Consider the following 19,553-nt stretch of genomic DNA (forward strand, 5'->3'; position numbering starts at 1 on the left):
ACTGTGTCTGCTGCACCAAACCTTCCCCCCTTGCTTTGCCTCTTCATCTCACTCCCTTGACTGCACTCATTTTATCTTAAGCAAGAACCAGCTGAGAACAGTATGGCATTCTTCTTATCTATCCATGTGCCCCTCCGTCTTTAGAAGCTGCCTGATGTGCTCTGGTTGGCCCACAGAGCAGCTCTGATCAAAGATGTGCTAGACAGAATTAACTGTACATCTGTCATCAGAATAAGAAAGCACTGAGCACAGTCGGGGAGCTGGTGTTGTATCGTAGAAAAAAAGGGGGATGCTCTATGCAGGCAAAGGGTGCTCACCCCACCCCTTGCGCACAAAACAGAACAATGAAGCTTTGCCACTGCCAGGATATCTGCCTGGCACGTTTAACCTGGCAGCAACTGGAGACATTGTCATTCGCAGGTGTTTAGCTGAGAGTCGTGGTGATGTGGCCTTTGTCAAGCACACAACAGTCTTTGAAAACACCGAAGGTATGTTGCTCACTCCTGGCTTTTATGGGCTCTGCACTGATAAATTCATCCCTGTTCCCCCTTTTTGGAAACCACTCAATTGGCCCGTGTACTTTCAGGGAACAACATCGACTCCTGGGCCTCCCACCTCCGGTCTGGGGATTTCCAGCTCTTGTGTCCAAATGGTGCCCGTGCTGAAGTTAGCCAGTTTGCCAACTGTCACTGGGGCCAGGTGCCTCCTCGGGCCATCATGGTCCACCCGGACACCAATCCTTTGGCGGTATATGGACTTTTGGACAAGGCTCAGGTACCAGTTAGTCTCTTAGAAGACAGAAAACACAAGAGGCCAAAAGGTCTTTGAAAGACAGCATCACTACCATTGCCATTACCATTAGGTGCCCTCACTTTTCTCCCTCACTTTCCGGGCATGTCAGCATTTCCCTTGGTGAATCTGCCATCAGAAGCTAGGCTGGGAAGGGAACTCCCTCCTAGGAGGGATTTGACAGGTTACATGACTGCTAGCTTTTGGACCTCTGGCAAAAATATGTTTGCTTTTCAAATCATTTGGGTACTTTGTTTTATTCTGTTGCTGGTTAATGTGATCTTACTGTTGATGTTGTGTTAGTCTTTCATGGTTTATAGTGGTTCATCTTGTGGGTCCAGATCAAACAAAAAAGGCAGGGTATAAATTGAGCCAATAAATAAATTGTTTTCCCCCAACCATTAATGCTTTCTGCTCCTGAGTGTCCAACAATGTACCCATAGGTTGGACACACACACACCAAGCTCCCACTTAGTATCATAGAGCTGGAAGGGACCTCAGAGGCCATTGGTCCAATCCCCCACCAGTGCAGGAAATCCAATGTGACATTATCCCTGATAAGTGACCATCCCAGACTGGATTGGATTGTACAAAAAAGGAAAGAAAGAAAGAGAGAGAGAACAGGCTCAACATTGTCACAGGAGTATGCAAGAGCCAAGTTGCAGATATTTTAACTAGCCAGGTTTAGCTTAGCTAAGGCTAACACTTAGAGGAGTGTGTTAGCCACTGAGAAGAGTCTTCTAACATGTTTCCTTGTCCTTTCCTGCTGATTGATGCCAATCAGGGTGAAAGGAGGCCCCTGAGAAGACTCTTCTCGGTAGCTAACACTGTCCCCTTTCATGCTTGTGGTTCCTATGGACATCTGTTGTTGGGGGAGAAGGCATTAGCAAGGATCTCATTCTCAACCCAGCAGCAAAAAGGGGGGAGGGGCATTGCTGTGATTATCATGAATGGACCTGCACTTCTGAATTTGCCACTACACTACTGCTGGTAAGTTTATACCTGAGTTGTTAATTAAGTTTACGCTTTCACAGAAACAGCCAAGGAAGTGCAGCAGTAAAGAGTAGCCGATCCCTGGCTGTAATGCTGACTCCACCACCTCCTTGAGCAAATATGTATGGTAGCCTGCTGTGTGAAGAACACTTGGTCTATGTACAGCCCTGGAGTGTCCTAGGAAGTAACTGACGAGAAGCCCAGAGAGCCTCCGGACAAGTCTAAAATGTGTGATTCATGCATGCAAATTAGTTTCATCTATGATGCTACCGGGTCTTTGAAAACAATTTTAAAAATTATTATAATTTTAATAAATAAAGATCTGATCTACAATGTTAGCAAAATAATCAGTTTATATTGTTAGTATATGTGCAATGGATGAAAAGTATAAATTGTCTCATTCCAAAATATGATCCCAGAATATGCAGGATAGAATCTAAACCTTTTTTTTAACCTGAAATTTATTTTTAAAGTAAAAATAAAAATGCAGACAACAAAAAGGAAGGAACATAACACTATAAGATCACTTTGTTGTTGTTATGTTCCTTCAAGTCAATTATGACTTATGGCAACCCTATGAATCAGTGACCTCCAACAGCATCTGTCATGAACCACCCTGTTCAAATCTTGTAAATTCAGGTCTGTGGCTTCCTTTATGGAATCAATCTAGAAGAGACAATAATGCTGGGAAAAACAGAAGGGAGTAGAAAAAGAGGAAGACCAAACAAGAGATGGATTGATTCCATAAGATCACTAATGAAGGGCAAAAGTAATCCCACTAATTATAATCTGTAGTGTACTATGTTGGGTTTTAATCTGGGGATCCAATAAATGTTAGTGCTAACCTGACCAATTCCTTAATTGGGTCCTCCAATCGAGATCTGAATTTGCTCATTATTAATCCAGTGAGTAATTAGGTGTTAGAACAAATTAAACCAGAACTATCACCAGAAGCTAAAATGATGAAACTGAGGTTATCATACTTTGGACACATAATGGGAAGGCATGATTCACTGGAAAAGACAATAATCCTGGGGAAAACAGACGGGAGTAGAAAAAGAGGAAGGCCAAACAAGAGATGAATTGATTTCATAAAGGAAGCCACTACAGACCCGAACTTACAAGATCTGAACAGGTGGTTCATGAGAGATGTTCTTGGAGGTCGCTGATTCATAGGGTCGCCATAAGTCCGCCCTGGGCTCCTGCTGGGAGGAAGGGTGGGATATAAATCCAATAATAAATAAAAAATAAATAAATAAGTCGTAATCGACTTATCACCAGTGGTAAAAACCATAGACTCAGGATTGTAACTGAAACCAGTCAGTTGGTTTACTGGTGTACAATGTAGCATTTAAAGTATGTCGTTATCTTTTCATAGAATACAATTATTTATTTGGTTGTTTAATTTATATCCCACCTTCCTCCCAGAAGGAGCCCAGGGCAACAAACAAAAACACTAAAAGCACTTTAACGCATGTTAAAACAAAACATGTAAAAATATCTTTAAAAACATCTTAAAAAGCAATTACAGCACAGAAGCATACTGGGATAAGGTCTCTACTTGAAAGTCTTAAAAGGATAATGATATTATGAAGAAAATAAAACAACTGAAATGATATAGTATCTTTAGAAAATGAGCATTTCAAAATGGCATAAGAATATAGTCTATACTTGCTATGACAACGCAATCAACCAGAGTTTACTATTTTCTTTCCTAACTGAATATTTGATGTCCTCTGACTTTGCCAGCTGATTTAGCTGTGAAACAGAATTTCCAAGTCCTCCAGCGTATTCACACATTGGAATTAAGTCCATAGTTACCCAAATAGGAGATCCAGCCTAGCAGGGCTGCTGTTTCTGGGCCTTCCACATCCTTCCCTGTGAAGCTGGGAAACACAAGAAGCCTGCCCTCCCTGCCCGCTGTGAACTCTGGCAGCCAGTGCCACACCTAACTGACCCCCATGCCCACCCACCCACGCATCTCTGCCAGAATGCCTGGAAAGGTGGTTTTCCCTGGTGTGACAGAGAACCTCTGCTTGGCTTTCAGGATTTCTTTGGTGATGACAACAATAGAAATGGATTCAAAATGTTCAATTCCACAGACTTCCAAGGACAAGATTTAATCTTCAAGGATTCCACTGTTGCAATTGTGCCTGCTGCAGAGAGCAGAACTTCCTCATCCTGGCTGGGGCAGCAAATCCTGGAGTCCCTGGAAGGCTTGAGGTCTTCCCAGTGCTCAGGTGCCGGTGAGTCGGTCTACTTGTGTCGAGTTCCTCTCTTTGTTCTATAGCGGGGGAAGGGAGCTAGCCCATGCCCCCCCATTTTTGTGCCCCTCCACCCCTCCAATTGTCCATTTTTTCTTATTATAGAAAAAGGTTTCTTTCAAGCCTTACATTCCTCTGTCTTTCATTCAAATAATCGACAAAATTGGTCCAACTCAGTTAAAACATGCAGTCTTACCTTCTCTCCTTTGGATCAATTCAGCTCAATTCAGTTTCCGGTTATCTTATCTATCATTATTATTTATTCAGTTTCAACCATTCCTCCCCAAAGGAGCCCAGGGCAGCAACAGATCATTAAAACAATGTAATTAAAAACATTCTAAATATACTGTATATATATATATAAAAACATCCTAAAAGCACTTTAATGCAATCACATTATCTCAGCCAATAATTTCAGTTGCCAGGAACAGTATCTTTCAGCCATCAGATGCCTAGGTAAACAGGAATGTTCTTCAATTCCTCCTGAAAGACAATAATGAAGGAGGCAGACGTACCTCACTAGAGAGGGCATTCCACAATCGGGGAACCACAACCACAAAGGCCCCGTCATGGGTCACTGCCAACCAGGCAGCCCCCAGTGGTGGTGGCACCAACAAGGCCTCACCGGCTGATCACAGGGTCCGAGATGGTTGGCACTGGGGAAGGCGCTTTTTGAGGTATTTAGGACTTTCTGTGCTAACACTAATACCTTGAATTGGGCCTGGTAGCCAGTGCAGTGCTCTTGGGACTGGTAACTCATTGGGCTGCCCACTTACCAACCTAGCAGCTGCTTTCTGCACTAGCTATAGCTTCCAGACCACCTTCAAGGGAATATTAGGGTGGTAACCTGAATTGAAGCAGGGAGAGATTTGTGTATGAGGGGACGGATTGGAAAGGGCATGCCTAAATGCTGTTTAATTGTACATCTGCATTGGGCAAAGAAAGCATCCTTTTGTGTCTCTGCTCCGTGCTGTGGCAGCCACCTAGTACCTAAGAGGAGTCCTGCTAGCTCAGACTAAGGTGGGTCTATTAGACCAGCAACCTGTTTCTGACAGGACTGATCTAAATGCTGCCAGGATGCCCAGAAACAGAGTTTGAAGGCAAGACAATGCTTCTCACTGCAAAGGTTACCTAGTATCTTTTTTTTTTTTTTTTTTTTTTTTTTCAATAATTTTTATTCAGATTTTCATAAAACATACAAGACAAAATCATAAAACATTCAAAGACAAAAAACAAAATCAAAAATAGTTAAACAAAAAGAAAAAAAGAAAAAAAAAAACAAAAATAAAAAATAAAGAGTAAAATATTGACTTCCCATTTGTCAAAGATCAAATCAGTTATAAGTCTATAATATATAACAATCCTGTCTCTTAAGTCATATTATAAAATCACTTTCCTCCAGTAGTTATCTTACTTAATCATCAAATCTCATAAACATTACTTTATTCTTTCCACAAAAAGTCAAAGAGAGGTTTCAATTCTTTAAGAAATATATCTATCAATTTTTTTTTCCAGATAAGCATATCGATTAATCCATCTCATTACTAATTATGATAATCTTATTGTCATAACCATAGTCAAAATAAACATTTCAATTAATCCATCACATCAGAATCTGTTAGGTTCAATAATTTCAGTAGCCATTGTTCTATTATCTCTATTAGTTCCATTTTCCATCTTCCATCTTCAGTAGTCTTGTTAAGTCCAGTAATTTCAATATCCAATCTTCCATTATCAGTATTCCATAATAATCTTGCTGTCAAAGCCATAGTCATATAGTAAGAGTCTGATGGGGATTACCTCTATCCCAAATATTTTCTTGCCATCCATTCTGAATAGGTTGCTGAAATACTGCTGTAAAATCATATCTCTGTTCTTTTTTTCAAAATACACTGGGTCATCTCTTAAAAATTTTTCCATTGTCACATGGCTGCAGTTAATTCCATAGATTTTCTCTATATTGGGCTCCATCACATCATTCCAGTCCAGAAGATTATCCATGCCATTGATAACTTTATCTCTAGAATCTTCATTCATTTCTTCAGAGATAACATTGAGTTCCAAACAATAGATTTTATTTCTAAAGTCCATAGACTCCAAATCTTGTTCCTGTTCCACGTTGGTTCCAATCTCCGGGATCTCCTCTCTCACAGGGACCCCTATTCCAGTCTCCAGGGTCACCTCTCTCACAGGGACCCCTGTTCCAATCTCCGGGGTCTCCTCTCTCACAGGGACCCCTTCCAGGGTCACCTCTCTCACAGGGACCCTTATATCTTTAATCTCCTGCTTCATTTTACTCAATTCAATTTTCATTATCTCAATCTCATCCATTATTTTCTGAAACATAGTTATTTCCAGATTTTCAGCCACTTTCTTAATTGCCATTTTAAAAGAAAAATATAGGAAAACCACTTCTTATTTCAGCAACAATTGGGTTAATACTCCAAACTTGGTGACATCACAGTATAAACAGAGCAGACAGCCTTATCTCTCCAATAGTTAAGTAAACAAAATGCAGTTCCCAGGATCGAAACAATTAATGGCAATCGTCAAGAAACAGATTCGTCAAAATAAAATAGACCAAAAAGAGAGTAGTCTCAAAACAGTATAATATTTTTCAAAATAAAAATCTGGAATAGAAATCCCTCTTCTGTGTATATCTTTAGAATGCAAATCCAGGACAGCTTTTTGCAACAAAAACAGAGATAAGCTATTAATTAGTGCGTAGCAGAGAGAAGTTATGGCTCCCCAGTGAGATGTCAAAAACTGATCAATCTGGCAAATCTCTTTTAAACAGCAACAATTTAAGTCAAGTAAAAGAAAAATATAGAAAGAAGGGTGCTTGCCTGTTAGTGCGTTCTCTCTTAGAAGATAAGGTGAACGTTCGCTTTATCAGATAGAGCTTGCTGTTAAAAATCCGTCCCACCTTCGTCGGCTGGACCTCGTCCCATAAATTAATGAGATCTGGTCGTCCCAACAAAAATAGGCTTTGAGGTTAATCTCTTCGTTTCTCCCTACCCGGGAGAAGTTTAATCAGTCAAAAAAAAAAGAAAAAACTGACTGATATATCTGAATAAGCTTCTTTTGAGGCAGGAGCCCGTCTCAAAAGCAGGCACAGGCTAAGTCACCCTTCCCGGAAGTCCCAAAGGTTACCTAGTATCCAGTGACAGAGATGGATCTAGGAGCCCTCCCAAACTATGTACCTGTTCCTTCAGAGGAGTGCAACCCTGTAAAGAACTGATAAACTCCCCAACTCCTGGACCTGAGAATCATTCACCCACAGAAATGCAGTTTTACCAGGATTTAGTCCCAGTTTCTTGGCCCTCATCCAATCCACTGCTGCATCTGGGCATCAGTTCAAAACAACCACAGGCCCTCCTGATTCAGATGTAACAAAGTGTAAATGGACTGGATAGCCTGACCACTGTTGTCCATTCACTGGTAACCTCTAGGCTGGATTACCGTAATGTGCTCTATGTTGGGCTGCCCTTGAGTTGGTCCAGAAGCTGCAGCTGGTGCAAACTGCGGCGGCAAGACTGCTCACTGGAGCAGGGTATCGCCAACATGTCACCCCACTGCTGAAAGAATTGCACTGGCTGCCCATTTGCTACTGCGCCAAATTCAATGTTCTAGTATTGGTGTACAAAGTCCTATACAGCTTGGGACCAGGATATCTGAAAGACTGTCTTACTCCTTATATACCCAGCAGATCACTGTGCTGTTCAGGTGAGGGCCTCCTGCAGATACCATCTTATCAGGAGGTCCATTCTGTACAACATAGGAAATGGACCTTTAGTGTGGCGGCACCAACCCTATGGAACTCCCTCCCCTTAAATATTAGGCAGGCATCATCTCTGTTATCTTTTTGGTGCCTACTGAAGACCTTCCTCTTTCAACAAGCCTTTTAAGTTGAGACCTTATCCCAGTCTGCCTCTGTGCTGGACTTGCTTTTTAATATGTTTTTAAACTTTTAAAAAAAACCCCAATATGTTTTAAAACTTTTTTTAAAGATGTTTTGAAAGCTTTAAAAAATATTTTTAGAGATGTTTTAAAGCCTGTTTTTATGATGTCTTAAAGTGTTTTTAGTGCTTTTGTTTGCCGTCCTGGGCTCCTGCTGGGAAGAAGGGCGGGATATAAATCAAATCAATCAATCAATCAATAAAATGCCCCAGATGTTCTAATGACCACTGCCAGTGGCTTCATATAGATGTTAAATAGCACTGGGGCCAAAATAGTGCTCTGTGGTACCCCACACCACAATTGCCATGGGATGCATATACAGTGCCTTGCAAAAGTAATCAGACCCCTGACCAATGCTGTCATATTACTGAATTACAAATGGTACGTTGTAATTTCGTTCTGTATGATATTTAATTTTGAAACAGTAAAACTCAAAATCAATTATTGTAAGGTGACATTGATTTTATGTTGGGAAATGTTTGTTAGAAACATAAAAAACTGAAACATGTTGCTTGCATAAGTATTCAACCCCCACACATTAATATCTGGTAGAGCCACCTTTTGCTGCAATAACAGCTTTTAAGTTTTTTTGGGTAGATATGTACCAGCTTTGCACACAGTGTAGGAGGGATTTTGGTCAATTCTTCTTGGCAGATTTGCTCCAGGTCGTTCAGGTTGGTTGGACGTTGCTTGTGGAGCGCAATTTTCAGAGTGTCGCAGAGTCTCAATGGGATTGAGATCAGGACTTTGACTGGGCCGCTGTTCTTGAGCCACTCCAGTGTTGCTTTGGCCTTGTGCTTGGGATCATTGTCCTGCTGAAAAGTGATTTTCCTCCCATGCTGTGGGGATGCTTCTCATCAGCAGGGACTGGCCATCTTGTTAAAATCGAAGGAAGAATGGATGGAGCAAAATACAGGGAAATACTGCAAGAGAACCTGTTTCAGTCCACTAAAAAACTGAAGCAGGTTCTCTTGGAATATTTCCCTATATTTTGCTCCATCCATTCTTCCTTCAATTTTAACGAGATGCCCAGTCCCTGCTGACGAGAAGCATCCCTACAGCATGATGCTGCCACCACACTTCACTGTAGAGATGTCGTGTCTTGAGGCATGGGCAGTGTTAGGTTAGCGCCACACACAGCGCTTTGAGTTTTGGCCAGAAAGCTCTATCTTGGTCTCATCTGACCACAAAACCTTTTCCCACATCGCAGCCTGGGTACTCTCATGCTTTCTGGCAAACTCCAGACGTGCTTTCACATGATACGTTTTGGGTCACAGCTTCTTTCTTGCCACCCTCCCGTACAGGCCAGTGTTATGCAGAGCTCTTGATAGGGTTGACTGGTGCACCATTACTCCACTCCCAGCCACTGAACTCTGTAGCTCCTTTAAAGTGATTGTGGCCTGTCTGTGGCTTATTTCACAAGTCTCCTCCTTGTTCAAGCACTGACTTTGAGGGAAGGTCTTTTCTTGGCAATGCCTGGGTGGTGTGATGCAGCTTCCACTTCCTGATTATTGATCCAACTGTGCTCACTGGGATATCCAAACACTTGGATATTATTTTGTACCCTTTTCCTGATCTATGCATTTGCATTACATTATCTCTCACTTTTGTAGAATGCTCTTTAGTCTTCATTTTCCTTCAGATCCACAGCCTGACCAATGAGCCTTCAGCAGTGGGGGGTTTATCCTGACAATGTGACAGCAACTTTAATGGTTCACAGGTGGAGGCCAATGGTAAGGTAACTCTGTCCTCAACAGGGCAATTTCCTCTGTGTAAACTGGGAGCTTCCACAGCACAGGAGTTGAATATTTATGCAAGCAACATATTTCAGTTTTTTATGTTTCTTACAAACATTTCCCAACATAAAACCAATACAATAATTGATTTTGAGTTTCAGTGTTTCAAAATAAAATATCATACAGAACAAAATTACAATATACCATTTGTAATTCAGTAATACGAGAGCATTGGTCAGGGGTCTGAGTACTTCTGCAAGGCATCGTATAATCCCTTGATGTTCTTCTTTGTCCACAGCCCTGTGAGGTGAAGTGGAACCACAACTGTGACACAATGCCACTTGGTCCCAGTTCCTATTTGGCATGCCTTACAAGTTAATATGGCCTCCTTTAATTTTCCTTCCTGTAAGGTTAACCTGAGAGCCAGTGTGGTATAGTGGTTAAGGTGTTGGACTACGACATGGGAGCCCAGGGTTCGGATCCCCACAAAGCCACGAAGCTCACTGGGTGACCTTGAGCCAGTCACTGCCTCTCAACCTCATGAAAACCCTATTCATGGGGTCGCCATAAGTCGGAATTGACCTGAAGGCAGTACATTTACATTTTTAAGGTTAACCTAATAGATGTTGTTGTTTGTTGTTATGTGCCTTCAAGTCGATTACGACTTATGGCGACCCTATGAATCAGCGACCTCCAAGAACACCCAATTATTTGTCTTTTTCGCAGTCCATGGTATGCGCAAAGCTCTCCTCCAACACCACATTTCAAAGGAGTTGATTTTTTCTCTTATCCGCATTTTTCACTGTCCAACTTTCACATCCATACATAGAGATCGGGAATACCATGGCCTGAATGACTTTGGTGTTCAGTGATACATCATTGCATTTGAGGACCTTTTCTAGTTCTCTCACAGCTACCCTACCCAGTCCTAGCCTTCTTCTGATTTCTTGACTATTGTCTCCATTTTGGTTAATGACTGTGCCAAAGTATTGATAATCCTTGACAAGTTCAATGTCCTCATTGTCAACTGTAAAGTTTCATAAATCTTCTGTTGTCATTACTTTTGTCTTTTTGACGTTCAGCTGTAGTCCTGCTTTTGTGCTTTCCTCTTTAACTTTCGTCAGCATTCGTTTCAAATCATTTCTGGTTTCTGCTAAGAGTATGGTATCGTCTGCATATCTTAAATTATTGATGTTTCTCCCTCCAGTTTTCACACCCCTTCATCTTGGTCCAATCCCGCTTTCTGTATGATATGTTCTGCGTACAGATTAAACAAATAGGGTGATAAAGTACACCCCTGTCTCACACCCTTTCCAATGGGGAACCAATTGGTTTCTCCATATTCTGTCCTTACAGTAGCCTCTTGTCCAGAGTATAGGTTGCACATCAGGACAATCAGATGTTGTGGCACCCCCATTTCTTTTAAAGCATTCCATAGTTTTTCATGATCTACACAGTCAAAGGGTTTGCTGTAGTTGATAAAGCACAGGGTGATTTTCTTCTGGAATTCCTTGGTCCATTCCATTATCCAACGTATGTTTGCGATATGATCTCTAGTGCCTCTTCCGTTTCTAAATCCAGCTTGGATGTCTGGCATTTCTCGCTCCATATATGGTAAGAGCCTTTGTTGTAGAATCTTGAGCATTACTTTACTTGCATGGGATATTAAGGCAATAGTTTGATAATTACTGCATTGTCTGGGATCCCCTTTCTTTGGAAGTGGGATATATATTGAATGCTTCCAGTCTGTTGTCCATTGTTTAGTTTTCCATATTTCTTGACAAATGTTTGTCAAAATGTGGACAGATTCAGTCTCAGTAGCTTGTAGCAACTCTATTGGTATGCCATCTATTCCTGGTGATTTGTTTCTTCCAAGAATTTTAAGAACAGCTTTCACCTCACATTCTAAAATTTCTGGTTCTTCATCATATGGTTCCTCCGTGAATGAATCTGTCATCCTTGCATCTCTTTTATAGAGTTCTTCAGTGTATTGCTGCCATCTTCCTTTTATTTCATCTCGGTCAGTCAGTGTGTTCCCCTGTGGATTATTCAACATCCTTACTCTTGGTTTAAATTTCCCTTTCATTTCTCTAATCTTTTAGAATAGGGCTCTTGTTCTTCCCATTTTGTTGTCCTTTTCTATTTCTATATAATAACTATTGTAATAGTTTTCTTTGTCCCTACGTACTAGTCATTGTATAGTTGCATTAAGGGTTCTGACCGTGTTTCTATCTCCTTTTGCTTTTGCTTTCCTTCTCTCTTTAACCATTGTAAGAGTTTCTTCAGTCATCCATTGAGGACTTTCTTTTTAACAAGAGGTATTGTCTTTTTGCATTCTTCCCTGATAATGTCCCTGACTTCATTCCATAGTTCTTCTGGTTCTCTGTCAACTAAGTTTAAAGCCTCAAACCTGTTCCTTATTTGATTTTTATATTCTTCTGGGATGTTATTTAAATTGTATTTTGGCATTATGAGTGCTTTGTTCTTCTTCTTTAGCTTTACTCTGATTTTCGATATCAGGTCATGATCTGTACCGCAGTCTGCTCCTGGTCTTGTTTTTGCAGAAAGTATGGAACTTCTCCATCTTCTGTTTCCAATTATATAATCAATTTGATTCCTATATTGACCATCTGGTGATGTCCATGTGTACAGTCGTCTTTTTGGTTGCTCAAAAAATGTGTTGGCAAGAAAGAAATCATTGGCTTCACAGAATTCAGTAAGTCTTTCTCCTGCTTCATTTCTGTCTCCTAGGCCCCATTTCCCCACAATTCCTAGTTCTTCTCTGTTCCCTACTTTTGCATTCCAGTCCTCCATGATTATCATATCTTGTTTTGGTGTGTGATCCATTTCCCCCTGTACTTCTGCGTAAAATCTCTCCAATTCTTCTTCTTCTGCATTTGACATTGGAGCGTAGACTTGGATGATGGTTATGTTAATAGGTTTCCCGTTTAATCTCACTGATATCACTCGCTCAGACCTTGCGTTGTAGCTCCTAATTGCTTTTGCTACATCACTTCTCACTATTAAAGCAACCCCGTTTCTTCTTGGTTTCTCATTTCCTGCATAAAATATTTTGTAGTTGCCCGATTGACAATGTCCCATTCCCGTCCATTTCAATTCACTTACGCCAAGGATTGTAATGTTGAGACGTTCCATTTCTTGCTTGACAATTTCTAACTTTCCCTGGTTCATGCTTCTCACATTCCATGTTCCTATTGTGTGCATCGTACAATTCCGGACTCTCCTTTCGCATCTGTGCGCATCAGCCTCTGGGTTTCCTTTCGGTTTTGACCCAGCTGTGTCATTAGTCACAGCGCTACTCATACTTGTCCTTTGTTCTTCCCCAGTAGCTCGTTGAGTGCCTTCTGACCTGGGGGGTCACATCTTCCAGCACTATCTCGTGTTGCATTTTGGATATTCTGTTCATAGGGTTTTCGTGGTAAGAGGTATTCAGAGGTGGTTTACCATTGCCTTCCTCTGAGTCTGGATGCCTCTTAGTCTGGTGTCTCAGCTTTGACCATTCCGCCTTGAGTGACCTTGCTAGGAGTCTAGACCAAGAGGCTAGACTCCTGACCGCATTGCTCTCAGCTTCTTCAACAGGAGGCAGGACCAGTCACCTTTCCCACCTTGGCCAGACATCCTTGCAAATGGCCCTGTGCCTGCAGGCTGTCTCTGTGTGTAAGGATTTGTGCACTGGGGCAGCAATTTCATACTGTCCTTGGAGGAGGAAGGATTGCCTCCGAGCACCCACACAGGGAATCGTAATGAATTGCCTAGAGAGCAGCTAGGCTATTGTGGGAGTCTGGCCTCCACCTTAACCATTGCATTTCCAAGAACATTGCGGACAGACTAGATAAGATTTGGAAGAGTACAACAAGCACAGGGTAGTTCCATTTGCCATGGGCTCCCACAGGGGAGTCCTAGCGGTTCAAGAGCTGGAATGAAACTGGGGAGAAGTGAAAACAGTTTCTTGCTTAACCATGAAGCATGCTGGGTGACCGTGAACCACTTAGCCTCTTGTTCACAGGGTAATGGAGGATGGGGGCAGGACAGACATATAAAAAGTTGCAGGAAGTGGTGGTGGTGGGGGACTGATAAAAAGCCAACAGGTACACAGATGATTGAGCGCAGAGCTCAATAGCAGAGCACCTGCTTTCATAGAATCATAGAATAGTAGAGTTGGAAGGGGCCATCAAGTCCAACCCCCTGCTCAATGCAGGAATCCAAATCAATGCATTCCTGACAGATGGCTGTCCAGCTTTGCATGTAAATGGTCTGGCATTCTATTTCTGGCATCTGCAGCTAACGTGATCTCAGACAGCAGGGCAGGGCAGGGCGATAGTCTGAAGACATACTGCCAAGTCACAGCAGTCCATGTTGGGATGGCTCAGTGGTCTGGCTGAGCGGCATACAAGGCAACTATGCATGCTCAAAACAGATGGGTAATGCTACTTTTGTGTTCTTTTTCTGTCTATTACATCCCAGCTGCCGCGTCCATGAATTTCTTTCTCCTGCTGATACAAGCCTTGGTCTTGCTAGATGCTACTCTCCATGATCCATAGAGTGGATGCCAACATGCAGCGAAGCAAAATGCACATGCAACATGGATACCCATCGCAAAGTCGACAAACCAATCCAATCAGCTGGCCTGATCCATCTGGAAGGAGCGTAGAATGCCTTCCTTTTTTCTCAGACCACAAGCAATGGTTGTGTTCAGACATCATGATAAACCATTGTGAGGGGAAGAACAAGCCCAGCCTCTCCCAGGGCTCCGGGACTCCTCCTGCTTGTTCCTCCTCTGGCATATAGCCTGAGGAGGACTTCAGAAACTTTCACTTAACAGTGAAAGTGAAGGGTGGCCGGTCATGTCACCCAAACCTGACAAACTGATTAAGCATCACTAAGATTTGTTTGAAACTAGTCAACTCCAGACCATGGGTAATGAAGTGGACTTCTTTCAACAACTCAGACGAATCACATGCTAAATGCACTTAAAGGAAAAGAGCAAGTATCTAATGTGCTCCTCCCAACCATGTTGAAGGAAGACCAGTGAGACCAGAGCCTGGGGAGGCTTGCCTTATCCCCATCTTGAAAAACCATGCTGTATTGTGATGTCTGGATGCAGCCAGGAGACCAAATAAATTGCTTTCCCCCCTAAATGCCACTGGCTGTGGCCCCGGTCTCAGATATGCCAAGGGGGGCACAGGGTTTTCTGGACTGTGTGTCTGTCTGCCCATTGCTTGAAGAGGCTCACTGTGAATCTTTCTGTACTAGACTAATACAACTATTCTGTTTATTAACACCTATAGAATTCCTGCTGTGGATTAAAAAGCAGGATATAAACTGAATAAACAATACAGAGAGAGGTGATGCCAGAGAAGTCATTTTCCCTACCATCTCTATTTTGGCTACATGCAGGGCTGGCACCAGGCATGACTGGACCCTTGGGCACCAGCCTGTCCTGGCCCTGTGATGCTGTAGGCCAGTCCAACAGGCAGCAGGGGGCTAATAAGCCCACCAGCGTGACTCACTTACCTCCCCAGTCCTGCGTGTGTGCATGCCTGCTATCAACCAAGATGGCAGCAAGAGCGTCATCCCCTTAGGGAAGCCTCCACTGCCATCTTGGTTGATGGAAAGCATGAGGTGCAGGATGCAGGTCATTCACAGGGACAGGAGAGGTAGGTGGGATGTACCAGCAGGCTTATTGAATCCTGTGCTGACTATATGTGGGGGTGCTTGGGATCTCCCTCTCTGCTGCCACGGATCATGGAACGGGAGCGTTACCCTCCCACCCTAGACAGGGGCCCTTCAGGGGCCCTCTGGGCTGCAAGAGCCCTTGGCCAGGGCCCAACCTGGTGGCCCTTTGGTGCTGGCTCTGGCTACATGTAAGGACATCCAGCAGCCCACTGCCAAAGAGATGTCTGCTCCCTAAGCTGCAAAAGGGCAAAACCTCTTCTTACTAAATGCCTACAGAAGCTTTCATGATGGCAGGCGATGGGCTTGTTCTCCCATCAGACTGTGGTAGGAAACAGGGCTGGCGCCAGGCATTCTGGGGCCCTTGGCACCAGCACACACTCGTGCCCCACCTACCTACCTACCTGCTGTGTGGGCAGGCAGGGTGGTGGGCAAGCGAGCGAGCCGGCCAGGGGACGGGACAGTGGGTGAGCGAGCAGGCGGGCGAGAGAGAGAGACGGCAGGCAGCACCCTCCCTGCAATCCACGGCAGGGACCCTGCCACGGATCATGGAATGGGAGCGCTACTCCTTCACCCTAATGACGGGCACTTCAGGGCCCCCTGTGGGCCATGGGGCCCTCAGCCAGGGCCCCACCTGGCCGCCCTTTGGCACCGGCCCTGGTGGGAAATGCCTACTAGCTGTGGGATCTACAATCTCCACATCAGGGAAATACGTATCATATACTCAGGAATTTAATCTCTACTGATCACAGCCTTGGGGTCTCAGTCCTCTATTGCACCTGGTTTCCAGCATGACACAGACTTTATTAAAAGGCTAGTGTGACATCAGACAATGCAATCTGTTTCCGTGGGACTAAACAATGTGCCCAGAGGGGAGACAAAGCACAAATGTTCCATTTCCAACCCTCAAAACATGCTCCTGGGGGCAACCAGGACTTCATTAAAGAGCATGTAACTTTAAAGTTACATAAATCTTCTGTTTTGCTTTCCTCTTTAACTCATCTGCATTCATTGATACAAATCAGTATTTGTTTACTCTATATGCAGAACATATCATACGGAAAGTGAGATTGGATCAAGATGAAGGGGGTGTGAAAATTGGAGGGAGAAATATCAATAATTTAAGATATGCAGATGATACCATACTACTAGCAGAAACCAGTAACAATTTGAAACGAATGCTGATGCAAGCAGGACTACAGCTGAACGTCAAAAAGACTAAAGTAATGACAACAGAAGATTTATGTAATTTTAAAGTTGACAATGAGGACATTGAACTTGTCGAGGATTATCAATACTTTGGCACAGTCATTAACCAAAATGGAGACAACAGTCAAGAAATCAGAAGAAGGCTAGGACTGGAGAGGGCAGCTATGAGAAAATTAGAAAAGGTCCTCATATGCAAAGATGTACAGTAGGGGCACACTCATATGGCGGGTTACGTTCTGGACCCCCGCTGTAAAGCGAAAACTGCTGTAAAGTGGAACCCATTGAATAGAATGGCGCTATGCCCAAAAACCACCATAAAAGCGGAACAAGAGCCGTATGAGTGGGGCTTTAGTCTAATTGTGTCTATTTGAGATTGCTGTAAAGCGAATCGCTGTAACGTGGGGCCCTACTGTATCACTGAACACTAAAGTCAGGATCATTCAGACCATGGTATTCCTGATCTCTATGTATGGATGTGAAAGTTGGACAGTGAAAAAAGCGGGTAAGAGAAAAATCAACTCATTTGAAATGTGGTGTTGGAGGAGAGCTTTGTGCATACCATGGACTGTGAAAAAGACATATAATTGGGTGTTAAAACAAATTAAACCAGAACTGTCACTAGAAGCTAAAATGATGAAACTGAGGTTATCATACTTTGGACACATAATGAGAAGACACAATTCACTGGAAAAGACATTAATACTGGGAAAAACAGAAGGGAGTAGAAAAAGAGGAAGACCAAACAAGAGATGGCTTGATTCCATCAAGGAAGCCACAGACCTGAACTTACAAGATCTGAGCAGGGTGGTTCATGACAGATGCTCTTGGAGGTCGCTGATTCATATGGTTGCCATAAGGTGTAATCGACTTGAAGGCACATAACAACAAACAACAATATCTATTAGGTTAACCTTAAAAATGTAAATGTAAAAGTCGGGGGAAAACTTGAAGATCCAATCATGGGCTTTCCTATCTCCAGGGCTGACCCTGCCATTAGCCAAAGTGAGGCAATCATCTCAAGTGGCAGATGTTGGGGTAGTATCAGGGCCGGCTCCAGGCATGTGGGGCCCTTGGGCATCAGCTTGCCCTGGCCCCCCGGTGTGTGTGTGTGTGTGCGTGCAAACACATATGTGCGTGCATGCCCCCCGCGTGCCCCCCATGCTCCCCCTACCTGTCAAGTCTTTACCATTGCCCTTAATGAAGATGGCAGCCGCAGTTTCCCTAAGGGGAATGAAGCCTCCGCCGCCATCTTTGTTGATGGCACACGTGTGCTACATGCGCACATCTCTGCCATCAACTAAGATGGCGGCAGCGGCTTCAGTAACTTAGGGAAGCAGCGGCCACCATCTTCATTAAGGGCAATGCTAAAAAGCTGGCTGACAGGTAAGTGGGGGGCATGGGGGGGCGCGGATCACGGAAGGGGAGCGGAGGGCCCCCTCAGGGGCTCCTGTAGCTCTGGGGCCCTCGGGCCAGTGCCCAACCTGACCGCCCTTTAGAACCGTCCCTGGGTAGTGTTGGCAGCCACCTTCTAGCCCAGGGGTAGCCAGTGTGGTGCTCTCTAGGTGTTGTTGGACTCCAGCTCTCATCAGCCTCAGCCAGCTTGGCCAGTTTTCAGGGGTAACGAGAGCTGTAATTCAACATCATCTGGGGGAGCCATCATGTTGACTCCCCAGGCTCTGGTCATTCCTCCTGAGATCAGCAACCATTCCTCTCTCTTGGGTAGGGTTGCCAGATCTCCGGTTTTCTGCCGGAGTCTCCAGCAAAAGGGGGCCGTCTCCGGCCTCCAGCCATACTTTGTGTGAAGATGTTGATCTCCGGCTTTTGAATGTCCCCCTCAGGCACACATGGAGAGACAGGAGGAGTACTTGAGCCGGCGCCCCTGCAGGCCCCGCCTGAGCAGCAGCCCGCCTGCTCCCGCTGCCCACAGAAGTACAGGTGAGGGTGGTGAGTGGAGGCCGTAGCTGCGTGGCCGAGCGAGGTCAGCCTCCTGGGCTGCGTCCGCCATGACGTGCACGCCTTCGTCAATTCGCCGCCCCTGCAGGGCTGCCCCCCCAGCAGCAGCGGCGGGCGTCCGCTTCACCCCTCATGCCTTCACCCCTCGGCACGACAATTGCCCAGCGAGGGCCTACGAATGAGCCGGCCTCTAACCGGCTCCTGCCACCCAGAGGCCTTCTTACCCCGAGCGGATTCGAAACGACGAGGTGCTCTGGTCGCCGCTGGTCGACAGCGGCCGCGATGGAGACCGCAGGCAGGGACTGCTCAGACCCATCGCAGCCGCTCCTCCCACCCAGAGGCCTTCTCTGACCCCGGAGCCGATTCGAAACAACGAGGTGCTGTGGGCACCGATGGGCGGGAGCGGCCGCGATGGGGCTGAGCAGTCTCTGCCTGCGGTCTCCATCACGGCCGCTGTCAGCCAGCGGCGACCAGAGCACCTTGTCATTTCGAATCGGCTCCGGGGTCAGAAGGCCTCTGGGTGGGAGGAGCGGCCGTGATGGGGCTGAACAGTCTCTGGCTGGGGGGCCCCATCGCGGCCGCTGCCGCCCAGCGGCGCCCACAGCATGAGGGGTGAAGCGGCAGGCCGTCCTTTCCAGAGCAGGGGAACCGGCTCCGGGGCTAAGAAGGAGCCGGCCCTGCCCGGCCTCCACTCCTGCTGAGGCTGGCAGGCCGCTTGGACGCCGTCTCCTAGCAACCGCTGCTGAGACGGCGCCCACGTGGCCTGGCAGCCTCAGCAGGAGCACTGAAGAGTTGGTGGTAGGGGCCGTCTCTCTCTCTCTCTCTCTCTCTCTCTCTCTCTCTCTCACACACACACACACACACACACACACACACACACACACACACACACACACAAGATTAAAAGATTCAGGCACAAAGATTAAAACATGCACAAATGTAAACTTAACTTCTT

The 19,553-nt window shown here is 44.8% G+C and overlaps 1 protein-coding gene across 1 annotated transcript in view; it reads left to right on the plus strand.

Moving 5' to 3' along the window:
• Positions 1–14,335, plus strand: part of LOC133388589 (melanotransferrin-like) — a gene marked incomplete at its 5' end in the record, with an annotated part of 46,476 nt that extends 32,141 nt beyond the window's left edge. Inside the window, 4 exons of the mRNA XM_061634557.1 lie at positions 421–488; positions 587–774; positions 3,830–4,028; positions 14,228–14,335. Coding sequence (XP_061490541.1) covers positions 421–488; positions 587–774; positions 3,830–4,028; positions 14,228–14,304 — 532 coding nt within the window. The remainder of the gene's footprint in view (positions 1–420; positions 489–586; positions 775–3,829; positions 4,029–14,227) is intronic.
• Between the last annotated feature and the right edge of the window lie 5,218 nt (positions 14,336–19,553).

Source organism: Rhineura floridana, chromosome 7, assembly GCF_030035675.1.
Source record: "Rhineura floridana isolate rRhiFlo1 chromosome 7, rRhiFlo1.hap2, whole genome shotgun sequence".
Lineage (NCBI taxonomy): Eukaryota > Metazoa > Chordata > Lepidosauria > Squamata > Rhineuridae > Rhineura > Rhineura floridana.